The 14,147-nt window shown below is 46.0% G+C and overlaps 1 protein-coding gene across 1 annotated transcript; it reads left to right on the forward strand.

The window, feature by feature from the left end:
• Window positions 1–3,013: 3,013 nt before the first annotated feature.
• Window positions 3,014–12,049, forward strand: LOC146992639 (NLR family CARD domain-containing protein 3-like). The gene is made up of 6 exons (XM_085791186.1): window positions 3,014–3,287; window positions 4,713–6,567; window positions 7,508–7,681; window positions 8,449–8,622; window positions 10,085–10,131; window positions 11,481–12,049. The coding sequence occupies exons 1-6, from the start codon at window positions 3,014–3,016 to the stop codon at window positions 12,047–12,049; spliced, it is 3,093 nt and encodes a 1,030-aa protein (XP_085647312.1).
• The last annotated feature ends 2,098 nt before the right edge of the window (window positions 12,050–14,147 follow it).

Consider the following 14,147-nt stretch of genomic DNA (forward strand, 5'->3'; position numbering starts at 1 on the left):
CTGTCCCTCCAGATGTTCACATGGTCGTCATCATCATCACCGTCGCTCTGCAGAGTCGATGACATCACCATGACGACGGTGAGTAGCTACCTGTAGTTTAGTTTATTATTACAGGACAGTGAACAGACCATTCTTTATTTCCTATTTATTAGTTTATATTTATCTTCTTTGTTGTTGTTTTGAACTGCAGCTTGCTGCTCCACCTGCTGCTTTTAATCGCCCCCACGGGATAAATAACCTTTTTAATTGATTCATTGATTCATCAACTGTAGAACAACGAAGAGATGCTTGTACCAGATTCAGCCTCTAGGGATAATTTCCATCGCCATGACGACCACCTCATTAATATGTCACAGCTCATAAACCGGCGGCTGTGTGACATCACCAGGTGGTTTCCTCCCTCTCTGCTCTGGACGCAGTATTTACTTTTTCTCTTTTTATTTCTCCACAAGTGAGACGACAACAAATAGTTGATTTGTATTCTGACTTTAATAATGACAGACAAATATACAGTAGGCTATACATACCTTCTGGATTTTTTATTTCCGCCTATAATTCATGTGTGTTTAAGTGTATAAATCTCAAAGATGGGCAAAGGTATCGATCAAATCTTTGCTTCATTTGATTCAATAACTGTCTGTGAACATCCAGTCCTAACTTGGTGACTTTCTGGTCATTATTATTTCCAGAGATACACGTGATAAGGCAACCAAAAAAACTAGTTTTGCAGTAAAATATTTGTATACAACCATCCATTTCATAAAGAAGACATATTAAAGATATGAGATTTGTTCTACCTCGGGTATGAAAGCCTTTTCTGGAGGTTTGTTCCTCCACTAAAAGTCATAGCAGTGTGTTAGCATGTTAATGTTTAGCACCTTGGTTCAGTAACACGCTGACTGAACTGTCCCTTTAACTTTCTCAGAGCGACAGTTGTGTGAGGCAGTTGAAGTTGAAACTGAATCACACACACACAACCACAGGAGGACGACCCACTAACACACATACAGCGCTCTGTGGTCGACACACTCACACGCCACAGCCTGGGTGGGGCTCGCTGTCGACCTCCGAACACCGATCAAACACTTCATCACAAACTCTCTTCTCTCTTCAGCGTGGAGAATGTGCATGAAGCTGGGATGTGTGAAGCTGCAGAGGACAGTCAGGACGTGAAGACACCAAGTCACCTCAACACCTGACAGCTCAGGTGAGACGCACAACATCCATCATCAGACCAGAACCAGGTTTTTATTCAGGATGCATCTGGTGCCTTTTTAGTTTTCTTTTCTCTTTCAAGACAAGGAGTTGTTTTTCATACCTTGTTTGTTAAAGGACAATTCCAGGCGAATTCACCTCGGGGCTGTATGTTCCTAACATTTTAGGTCTAAAAGAAGGAATCTGAAGATGTTCAGTTTAATTTCTCCTGTTTTGCGGTAGTTGTGTCTGTCCCCGCATCGCCACGGCAGCAATGAATGGGAGTGGATTGAAGTTCTGCTGCTAAAGCCTGCCACACACATAAAGATTTTATAAATCTCAACCGATTTATTATCTGTGAGAGACCCCACACATGAAGATAAAAAATCTGTGATTGAACAGTTTTGATCGTATTGTGTGTGGTGTCCTGTGATATTCCAAACACAGCACACCACACACATCAAGATTTTTCAGAATCTTGACCCTCTGGTCAGAAAACAATCCGGCATCAGCAGCGATACCAGGGGTGTCGTTGTAGCTACTCTTTCGGGTCTATTTCCGGAATGGACAATGAGAGCGACGTAATTTTTTTTTAATGAAAGCGGGACACTTCAGCCTTTACAACGATCCCATCTGTGTGTGTCTGTGTGTCTGTGGCTCCGGACACCGAGCAGTCAAGCGGCTGTCCAATAGGGAGCCGTGCTGTCACATGACGGGCTGTGAGCGGCGGTCACATGATCGTTTAAACATGGCTGCTGTATTGCTGGCTGTTGCCGGCTACGAGCGCTACCGTCTTTGCTATCGGCTATCAGGAAACCTCCTGTGTATGCGTGAATGTCTGTGTGAACCTCATGTAACACCAGGGCTGCACCGTGGCTCTGTGAGGTTGCCGGTGCTGTGTGGAGAAGTGGCTTGTTGCCGCGAGCAGCAGCATGCAGAGCTCGGCGAGCAGGCGCTTCTCCGCACAACACCGGCTCTCCACACACAAGATGACTTCTGATTGAAACGGCCACGGTTGTTGCCCCCGATAATCGTAAATATTGAACATGTTTAATACTTACGATTATCGGCGCCGAACGTTTTCCGAGCCGATTGTCGGGGGAATTTTGACTCTTAACACACCACACACTACAAGAGAATCTTATAAGATTATCTTAAGACCTTAAGATAATCGGGCGGTGTCTGTCCGTGGTCGGAAGGGGGAAAATCGGGGCAAAATCAGCCCGATTATCTTTATGTGTGTGGCAGGTTTTAGGCTGTTTCCATCCCTCAAAGCCACAGACAGCGTCAGATGGAGACTCAAACATGCACCCAGAAGTTTATTTACTTGAAGCAAGTCAAGAGTTGATATTCCTGTGTTTATGACACACCGGGAGCTTCCCACTGCACCTGAACACACCGAGCGTCAACTTGGGTCTCGACTCCGCCAGACTTTGAATCAGATCTAGTTTTACAAACATGTCGGCTTGTTGAAGTAAATAAACTTCTGGTTCATGTTTGAGTCTCCATCTGACGCTGTCTGTGGCTTTGAGGGATGGAAACAGCCTAAGCAGCAGAACTTACATCCACTCCCATTCATTGCTGCCGTGGCGACGCGGGGACAGACATAACTACCGCAAAACAGGAGACATTAAAACTGGAAACCTTCAGATTCCTTCTGTTAGACCTAAAATGATAGAAACATACAGCCTGAGGTGAATTTGCCCGGAATTGTCCTTTAACAGTTTCAGCTTCATAATGAAATAATGAACTTCTACAGTTTACATCTGGTTCGTGTTGTGGCGTGCTGTCAGCCGGCGTAACGACGTCGCCTCTCGTGATGACGTCTCAGATCCTGTTAGACACTCTGGAGAGTCTGAGGAACGACGAGTTCCAGAAGTTCAAGTGGCTGCTGAAGCAGGGCGGCGGCTCGGAGCAGCAGCCGTCCATCCCGGAGCGCCGGCTGGAGGGGGCGGAGCCGTGGAGGACCGTGGATCTGATGCAGCAGGCCTTCACGGCGCCAGAGGCCCTGCAGGTCACCAGGACCATCCTGAGGAGGATGAGCCGGAACGACCTGGTGCAGCTGCTGTCTGAGGCCGGAGCAGGAACAGAAGGTCAGTCCTATAGACACGACTGTGAATCATGAATAACTTTGGACTAACAATCGTATAGCGTGTCCCCAACTTAAAGCAGAAGTAAGCGATATTTTTGTGTTAATCTAAGTCTTAAATAGTTGTATCTTCCGACAGCAATCACTTCTATAGAGTGTTTGGTCTGAAACACGGGTCTGTCAGTCACTCTGCTCTGCTCTGAGCCCAGGAGAAAACTTTCCTTGTATCCTACAACCTTTATCCAATGAGGAGAGAGAACGGCATAAAGGGGCAGTCCTCTCTGTGTGTGCAGCCAAGGGATGCGCCTGAATGTGGTGACGTAGGGACGAGGACTGTTATGGTGCGTTCAAGGCAACTGGTGTTTTTCCGACCTGTGAAGTGGTACCAGTTCGATCTGGTACGAGTTCACGGGTCAGAAGTTACGAGTGGCCGTTATAGTGACTTTCACAGGTAAAACAGGTCGGAGAAACACGAGTGGGTTGCCTGGAACGCTACAAAGTCGTAAGTTGTGACTTGAAGCTGTAATTTACGGTTTCAAAAGCCTGCCTGGAACGCAGCATTAGCGAAAACGACCGGATCGCTTACTTCTGCTTTAAGTCTCTGAGTTAAGTAATAACCTTGAATACTTCCATGTGAGCAGAGGTGGGTAGAGTAGCCAAAAGTAAGAGTAAGAGTATAGTTACTTTAGAATAATGTTACTCAAGTAAAAGTAAAAAGTAGCCATTCAAACATTTACTTGAGTAAGAGTAGAAAGTACTTGGTGAAAAAGCTACTCAAGTACTGAGTAACTGCTGAGTAACCTCTGATTTGTTCGTTTAATGATCAGCGCGTAAATGTAGGCCTAATCAAATACACAGAAATATAATAACAATGAAAAAATCCAGATATTGCCAAAGAACAACATTTAACAACTAAGACAAAAGCCTAAATGACATTTTTTACAAAGTAACATAAATTAAGACAAATTCAGCCACAATAACTTACATAGGCCTATCTATGAAAGATCTATGAACTGTCCATAAGCTCTTTGTGTGGGTGTGTGTGTGTGTGTGTGGGGGGGGGGGTCCTATGATGGTTTCTAGTGAAACCAAAGTCACATGACCAACTGGAGGGGTGGTCATGTGACTAGGAGTTGTTAATGTTGTCAAGATTTTATGCTCTGTAAGGTGACCTTGGGTGTCAAGAAAGGCGCCTCTAAATTAAATGTATTATTATTATTATTATTATTATTATTATTATTATTAGGAGTCACATGTCTCCAGGTGTGTCTGGGGTTTAAACTTCCTGGGGAGGAAGAAGAATAAGACGACCTGGATGACTGAGAACCTTCACGGACATTATCCACTATTATCCACGACATACCAGGGCTGACGTCATCCTAATCATTTACTAGCCGCAGTTTCTGTGTTTCCTGAACTAACACTTCCTGTTTCTCTCCGGTGGTGCCAGTTCCAGAACCAGAGCTCATCACCAAATGCCAAGCCAAGCTGCAGACAAACCTGCTGGACAACTTCCTGTGTGTGAGGGAGGGCTGGTACCAGAAGAAGGACGAGCGGCGTCTGGACGAGGTCTACACCGAGCTGTGGGTGACGCCCGGGGGCAACGTGCACATCAACACCCAGCACGAGGTCAGACTGCTGGAGAGGGCGGGGCCGGCGCGGACCGAGACGCCCATCAACCCCAAAGACATGTTCAAACACCCGTCTGGAAACTACAGACCCATACGAACCGTGCTGACCAATGGAATCGCGGGGATCGGAAAAACATTCTTTGTGCACAAGTTTGTGTTGGACTGGGCTGAGAAAAGATCCAATCAGGACGTGCATCTGGTTTTCCCCTTCACCTTCCGTCACCTGAACACGCTGCGGGGGAAGGCCTTCACCTTGGCAGAGCTCATCCACCAGTCCATCCCAGAGACCGTGGACGTCACGGAGGAAGCTCTGAATCACATCTTCACGGCTCTGCAGTCGTCAGGGAACGCCAACTACGACAAGAGCCAGTTCAAGCTGCTGTTTGTGTTGGACGGACTGGACGAGAGCCGCCTGCAGCTCGACCTCCACGTGGACGACATCGGCTCCGTTGACGTGACGAAGACGGCCACGGTCGACGTCCTGCTCAAGAGACTCATCAATGGGAAACTGCTGCGCTCCGCTCGCCTCTGGATCACCACCCGACCTGCAGCGGCCGATCAGATCCATTCTGACTTTGTGGACTTGGTGACCGAGGTCAGAGGGTTCACCGACCCACAGAAGGAGGAGTACTTCAGGAAGAGGTTCAGAGATGAAGACCAGGCCAGAACGATCATCTCCCACATCAAGACCTCACGAAGCCTCCACATCATGTGCCACATCCCAGTCTTCTGCTGGATCACCGCTACGGTTCTGGAGGATGTGCTGAAGACCAGAGAGGGAGGAGAGCTGCCCAAGACCCTGACCGAGATGTACACGGAGTTCCTGTTGTTTCACATCAATGAGACGACAAAGAAGTATGGACCGGAGAAGAAAAAGTTCATTAAATCATTGGCAAAACTGGCCTATCAGCAGCTGGAGAAGGGAAACCTGATCATCTACGGGGACGACCTAAAGGAGAGCGGTATCGACATCGACAGAGCCTCAGTGTACTCGGGAGTTTTCACACAGATCTTCAAAGATGAGCGAGGGAGGAGGGGTGAGGACAAGATGTTCAGTTTTGTCCACCTCAGTGTTCAGGAGTTCCTGGCTGCTGTGTATGTTAGGATGTCTCTCATTAAAGACAACAGGAACGTGATGTCTGAACCACAAATGACTTCCCAACGACTGTGGACGTTTTTCACTCGAATCTCTGTGGGTGAGGTCCACAGGATCGCCATCGACAAGGCCTTGCAGAGTCCCAACGGACACTTGGACCTGTTCCTCCGCTTCCTCCTGGGTCTTTCCCAACAGCCCAGCCAAAGACTCCTGTCAGAGCTGCTCAAAGTCAAGAGGATTCGCTCAGAGACCAGTCAGGAAACAGTCCAGTACATCAAGGAGAAGATCAGTGAGAACCTGTCTCCAGAGAGAAGCATCAACCTGTTCCACTGTCTGAATGAACTGAACGATCGTTCTCTAGTGGAGGAGATCCAGCAGTCCCTGAGAAAAGGACATCTCTCCAGGGATAAACTGTCTCCGGCTCAATGGTCGGCTCTGGTCTTCATCTTACTGTCGTCAGGAGAAGATCTGAACGTGTTCGACCTGAAGAAATACTCTGCTTCAGAGGAGGCTCTTCTGAGGCTGCTGCCGGTGGTCAAAGCCGCCAACAGAGCTCTGTAAGTCAACTGACACCTACCAACTGTTACCTTAGTATCTGATGTGATGTGATGCCTCAACTAAACTCAAACTCAACTAGTTCCTCCTCCGTATCAAACTTAAACTAACCCTAACCCATATTTCTGTTGCATTGTCCAGAATTTGCTGACACAAGACACAAACACAGGACACCTCCTTCATTGTCTCTAGTCTCTGCTTCAGTGTGTTCTCACAACAACAAACATCATTATCATATGCCCTAGGACTGATGCTGTCATATACACCACTGCCTTGAGCCCAGTTGTCCTCTCATGTCACTGCTATGCTGATGACACCCAACTATACCGGTGGTTCTCTCCAGATGATCTCACTGTATGTCAGGCAGATTCAGCCTATGAAACAAACCAATGTACAGTAGTGGTCAAGGTGAAAATGGAACTGCTACTGCTGTTTTGTAGCTCTACATTCAAATATGGCAGATTATCTTTTACTATCTACTGAACCAAATCTTTTTACGGAGGGAAAGCATCTGCATGAATATTCATGAGATTCACAGATGAAAATATGAACATGTCATTGTTTGTCACTCACTCTTTTTCAGCCTGAGAGGCTGTAACCTCTCAGAGAGAAGCCTTGAAGCTCTGTCCTCAGTCCTCAGCTCCCAGTCCTCTAGTCTCAGACTCCTGGACCTGAGTAACAACGACCTGCAGGACTCGGGAGTGAACCTGCTGTCTGCTGGACTGGAGAGTCCACACTGCAGACTGGAGACTCTCAGGTGATGGTTGGTCTGACTGTAAATGGAGACTTGGAGGTTTTGCATGTAGGGCTTAATATTCAAGTGTGTTCATATGATTATAATGTAAAAACTGATCTCATGTCTATAGTCTCCCATGTTTTTTAACATTGGTTAACACTACAACATATAAGTTTCAGTTAATACAGACATCTCATCTTCCTCAGACTGAGCAGCTGTAACCTCTCAGAGAGAAGCTGTGAAGCTCTGTCCTTAGTCCTCAGCTCCCAGTCCTCTAGTCTGAGACACCTGGACCTGAGTAACAACGACCTGCAGGACTCAGGAGCGAAGCTGCTGTCTGGTGGACTGGAGAGTCCACACTGCAGACTGGAGACTCTCAGGTGAGCCAGAGGTGTCACAACTCAATCTGAAAGGCATCATATTAAAGCATGTTAATTATACATCCATGCATTCAAGCCTTTATCAATCCATCATTAATTAAAATCTGCTGAACTCAGCAGCTCAGCAAAACCACCACCGTCTGATTACATCACATCTATTTCATCTATTCCAGGCTTTAACGTTTCTCTAACCTGATTCATCTTGATGTGACTTGTTGCATTCAGTTTTTAAAAGGGACAACGAGGAGTTTTGGAAAGCGAAGTGTTCTCATACTACATTTACCATGAGCCTCCGCGCGCACGGTGAAATTCTTGGACCGGCGCAAGACGGACGACTTGCCAAGAATGTTTTCATTCATCAAGAATTAAAGTCAGAGGTTGGAAGACGATCAGATACTGTCATAGTTCCGACCATAAACGGTGATTCGCCCAGCATTTCCACCATTAATTAAAATAACAAAATAACGATAGAGACAAAACGATATATTGATCAAAAATGGGCCCATTAACAAGTGGTAACGTAGATTCATCCACATTAATGTGAGACTTTTTTATAACCAAATACAAACTCCTCGTTTTCCCTTTAAAACTCTTCTTTCAATGGCATTTCGATGTTCTCTGAAGTTCTTTAGACTTGAATGAATGTTTGCACAGGATTTAATAGGATGGATGGATGGATGGATGGATGGATGGATGGATGGATGGATGGATGGATGGATGGATGGATGGATGAATGGATTGATGTGTGTGTGTGTGTGTGTGTTCAGTCTTTCAGGATGTCTGGTCACAGAGGAAGGCTGTGCTTCTCTGGCCTCAGCTCTGAGCTCCAACCCCTCCCACCTCAGAGAGCTGGACCTGAGCTACAACAATCCAGGAGCCTCAGGAGAGAAGCTGCTGTCTGCTGGACTGGAGAGTCCAGACTGGAGACTGGACACTCTCAAGTAGGAACGAACCAACACTGCTTGTTTCACATCCACCATAAAGTCCTAGTTAGACCAATGATGTGTCTCAATTTGAATACTTCCATACTTAAACTAAGTATTTTGAGTATGTAAGTGCTCAATTCACAAGTTTGTCAATATGCAGTGAACTGGTGCACTCAAAACCAAAAGTTGAGTGTGGAGTGATGGACACTTCCCATCCTCAATGATCGTCGTCTGGGCTACGTAGCGGAGTATACTATCTAATCAACATACTGGTAGGCCTGTGTTTTCTGCCAGTTAGAGGATCCAGCTGACACGGCAGCGGTATAATCTCCACCTCAGAAAGGCGTTTGTTATCGCTGATTGAAATTAGAAACAAAAGAAGCCGGTAGATGCGTTGACAGGCGACAGTAGCGTGTTGATGTTGGCAACCGTTGCCGTCGTTAGTTCCGGTAAGTGCACTGTAGTGATATGTGGTAGCACAATGGTTCTCAAAGTGGGGTTCCTTGAGAGTGTTCAAGGGGGTCCCCAACTTTTTCTTTAATTTTACCAGTTTTTTCTAGAATTTTTTGGAGAAATTATTTTATTTTTATTTTTTTTAGAAATGTAGCCTAATTTAACTTAAAAAAAAATATATATATATATATATATATATATATATATATATATATATATATCTTACCACTTTTTTCCAGAAATTTCTCTATAATATTTCCAAAAATTCACGCCATTGGCCCTAATTTGAAAGTACAATGACTGAAAAAGTAATGTTTTTCAGTCTCAGAAAATTCAAAATTTTGTCCAGTTGGGGTCCGTGCACTAATTTGTGTCAAAAGTTTGAGAGCCACTGTGGTAGCAGACGGTCACCCATAGGTGGCAGTATAACCTCAAGGGACCTCTGTGAGACTGAATGTGATTACAGGAAGTAGAAGTTCTAGCATGAGACAATGTGAATTACAAAATAAACAATTAGCTGAAGCTAGTATAAAAGTTCAAGTGAAGCTTTCTTTATGAGCATATGAACTTTACATGCACTACAACAGTATTAGATTGGAGACACTAACGGTCGAAATTCACGCCCTGCAGAAGTAGGAACATAGTGTAGATGGTAAACTACATGACAGTGAACCTGTGGAAGGATTCACTCTGAGACACAGCTCAGGTTTTTAAGACTTAAGTCTTTTCTGATGATGATGATGATGATGATGATGGTGATGATGATGATGATGATGATGATGATGATGATGCTGATGATGATGATGATGATGATGATGGTGATGATTATGATGATGATGATGCTGATGCTGATGCTGATGATGATGATGATGATGATGGTGATGATTATGATGATGATGATGCTGATGATGATGATGATGATGGTGATGATTATGATGATGATGATGCTGATGCTGATGCTGATGATGATGATGATGATGATGATGATGGTGATGATGATGATGATGATGCTGTGTGTCCTCAGGCTGGAACACGGTGGGGAGCGCTGGCTGAGACCTGGTCTGAGGAAGTGTAAGTGTTCATTGTCAGAGCAGCAGATGTTGTGAACAGACAAGAAAACAGTCGAGTCAGAAGGAACTGATGGAGGCAGCCTGTTGGGGGGGGGGGGGGGTGAGGGGGGGTGGGAGGGGGGTTGTGGTACTGGGAGAGCAGGCTGAGCTTAATGGGATAGTTCACCCAAAATTGAAATGTCCCTCATTATCTCCTATTCCCCCTCATGTGGACTAAGGGCTGGGAGAAGTTTCAGAGTCCTCCGTGGCTTCTCTGAGTTACAGGGGGTCTCGGCGTAGCAGTGCATGTCCATATGACGGTTGCAAATGGATACCAACTGTCTTCATAACAAAAAGACACACCAAAAAACATCCAAATACCTCCATGCTGCTCGTATGTAATGTCCCTCTTGTATTGAAGCCCCGAAATGCAGAATTGTCCCAAAAAAAATTAAATAAGTCTATATTTCAAGCTTGTTTTGTAGCGGAAGCTCCTTGAAGCTCCTCTTCCCAGTTCTTCCAAATTTGACAAACCAGGAATACCTCTTTTCCACCAAACTGGTTCCAGTTCTAGTTCGGTGCTTAACTGGTTCAACTCTGGTGCCTCCAAAGAACCAGTTTGCTTTTCCACTGATCAGGAGCCAAGTCAGAGCCACGCGCCCACCCAGGAGCTGCTCCTGTCTTTGCTGCTGCTACAGTTATTTTTATTTATTTATTTTTGCCTGCTACAGTTATAAACAGACCTGAAAATTAAAACCCGGTCCGACCTGCGGGTGTTGAACACCGGACCCGTTGTAGAAGCACAGACAGGCTTTTAATTAACGATAACTCTAAACCCGGCTGAAAAAAAAGACGGAAAAAGCAGCCGTCTTCGCCGTAATCACCGCGACCGGCAACTACGTTTTGACGGTGATATGTTTTGATATGAGCGAGTGTTAGCTGCTGTTAGCCACCGCCTGCAGACTGCAGACAAATTTCTGCTACCTTTGGGGCAGACAATAAATTATCTATCTATCTATCTAGCCACTGCCTGTAGCTCAGCTAACGTTAGTTAGCTTCAACTGTGTTTACATCGATAAACAAACTTAATACATAGCAATAACGTGTCTGTATATCTTAGCGCTGGTCTTGTTGCTAAGGTAACCCCGCTGCCAGCCCCTGGAGGAACCTGTTCTTTTAGCTCTGGCCCAGCAAGAAGTTGGTGCTGGTCTGGAACCAGTTCTAAGAACCAAGAACCGGTGCTAAGCAGGAACTGGCTCCGAACCAGAACCAGAACCAGTTTGGTGGAAAAGGGGTAGAAGAGGAGCTTCGAGAAGCTTCCGCTTATATGTCTTTGTCCCTGTGTGTCGTCTCGTCTTGTCGTGTCCTCAGATGCCTGCGAGCTGCGCGTGGACTCGGACACGGTGAACGGTTTCCTGCGGCTGTCGGACGGCGGCCGCACGGTGACGCTGGTGGAGGAGGAGCAGCCGTACGCGCAGCACGCCGCGCGCTTCGAGGCGTGCCACCAGCTGCTGTGCCGGGCCGGGCTGAGCGGCCGCTGCTACTGGGAGGCCGAGTGCGGCGGCGAGGTGTTCGTGGCCGTGACGTACCGCAGCATCCGGCGCCGCGGCCTCAGCGACGACTGCTGCCTCGGCACCAACGCTCAGTCCTGGTGTCTGTACTGCTCCGAGGCCGGTTGCTACGCCTACCACGACAAGAGGGAGACGGCCGTCGCTCTGCCCCGTGGCGGCGGCGAGGCCCACGCCCACTGCGCCACCGGCCGCCGCCACCGCGTGGGCGTGTACGTGGACTGTGCAGCCGGCGCCGTGTCCTTCTACAGCGTCTCTTCATCCTCCGACTCCCTCATCCACCTCCACACCTTCAACACCAACTTCACTCAGACGCTGTTCCCAGGGTTCATGTTCGGCACCAACTCCACGGTCACCCTGTGTGACCTCTGACCTCTGACCTCTGACCCATGACTTCTGACCTCAGACCTCAGACCAAGTTGTGGGTCTGAGAAGTGAAGTCACTTCCTCGTTCAACAAACTGCAATCCCCTCTTCTTCCTCTGGGGGCTGGTGTCAGAAAGCAGCATTCCCCATAGACCCCCATGTTAAAATCACCCACTTTACATCCTCAATAAACATGTTAAAACCCTGGTGTCACAACGTTTTTTCGTCTCAATCGATAGTTTCTACCCCCGCACACACTCTGAGGAGTTTTAACTCTACCGTTTGACCGTTATTAAGTTAAAACTCTGAGGGGTTTAACTCTACCGTTTGACCGTTATTAAGTTAAAACTCTGAGGGGTTTAACTCTACCGTTTGACCGTTATTAGGTTAAAACTCTGAGGGGTTTAACTCTACCGTTTGACCGTTATTAGGTTAAAACTCTGAGGGGTTTAACTCTACCGTTTGACCGTTATTAGGTTAAAACTCTGAGGGGTTTAACTCTACCGTTTGACCGTTATTAGGTTAAAACTCTGAGGGGGTTTAACTCTACCGTTTGACCGTTATTAGGTTAAAACTCTGAGGGGTTTAACTCTACCGTTTGACCGTTATTAGGTTAAAACTCTGAGGGGTTTTAACTCTACCGTTTGACCGTTATTAGGTTAAAACTCTGAGGGGTTTAACTCTACCGTTTGACCGTTATTAGGTTAAAACTCTGAGGGGTTTAACTCTACCGTTTGACTGTTATTAGGTTAAAACTCTGAGGGGTTTAACTCTACCGTTTGACCGTTATTAGGTTAAAACTCTGAGGGGTTTAACTCTACCGTTTGACCGTTATTAGGTTAAAACTCTGAGGGGTTTAACTCTACCGTTTGACCGTTATTAGGTTAAAACTCTGAGGGGTTTAACTCTACCGTTTGACCGTTATTAGGTTAAAACTCTGAGGGGTTTAACTCTACCGTTTGACCGTTATTAGGTTAAAACTCTGAGGGGTTTAACTCTACCGTTTGACTGTTATTAGGTTAAAACTCTGAGGGGGTTTAACTCTACCGTTTGACCGTTATTAGGTTAAAACTCTGAGGGGGTTTAACTCTACCGTTTGACCGTTATTAGGTTCAAACTCTGAGGGGTTTAACTCTACCGTTTGACCGTTATTAGGTTAAAACTCTGGCCAATCAGGGCGCAGAAACGTTGAGTGACAGGTCCGAGCAGCTCCGTGGACAGCTGCTTGGAGGCCAGTGGGCGGGTTCTCGGCCGGCCAATCCAACATGGCGCTGTTCAGGCCGCCATATTGGAGTCACAACAACGACTCCCCACAACCAATGGGGGACGTCACGGTGCTACGTCCATTCTTTTTACAGTCTATAGCTGTGTCCCAATTCAGGGGCTGCATCCTTCGAAGGGTGCATTTGAAGGCCGATTACGTCACAGCGCTGCGTGAAGGCTGTCTTGTCCCAATTCGTCCAAATTCGAAGGCTCCTCCAAATGCATCCGAGCAGTTTGAGATATCTACAGTTTGATTCTGACTAGTCATAATTCCAGTTCAAGATATCTTTAATTCACCTCAATTAAAGATATCTACATGTCCCTTTTCAGATATCTGTAATTAAGTTTTGACTAGGAGAAATGAAGTTGTAGATATCTCAAACTGGAATTAGTACTAGTGGTAATTCAGTTACAGATATGTGTAATTCACATAGCGGATATCTGAGACTGAATTGTAGATATCTGTAATGACAAACCCCATACACATGAACGGTTACAGTGCCGCATCTGTCCTATAGGAAGAACGTAGTTGTGGATATCGGAAATATTCTTTTTGACTAGAGGTAAAACTGAATTACAACTATTCAAAATGTAGTTAGGACCAGTCAGAAAGACGTTGTTGATATCTACAATGTTAATTCTGGAGAGTCGAACTTAGCTTTTAAATGTTAAATCCTCTGGTCATAGTGCAACAGCCTATTCACCACCTGAACTCGACCTCAGGTAGTTGTTACAGATGGAGGATGGATGTCGTCCTGGTTGTAATATCTTCTCTAGATGATTGGGAGAAGTATATCTATACTTACACTGCAAAAACTCAAAATCTTACCAAGAATATTTGT

This window comes from Trachurus japonicus, chromosome 1, assembly GCF_045865225.1.
Source record: "Trachurus japonicus isolate A0001 chromosome 1, Traja_1.0".
NCBI lineage: Eukaryota > Metazoa > Chordata > Actinopteri > Carangiformes > Carangidae > Trachurus > Trachurus japonicus.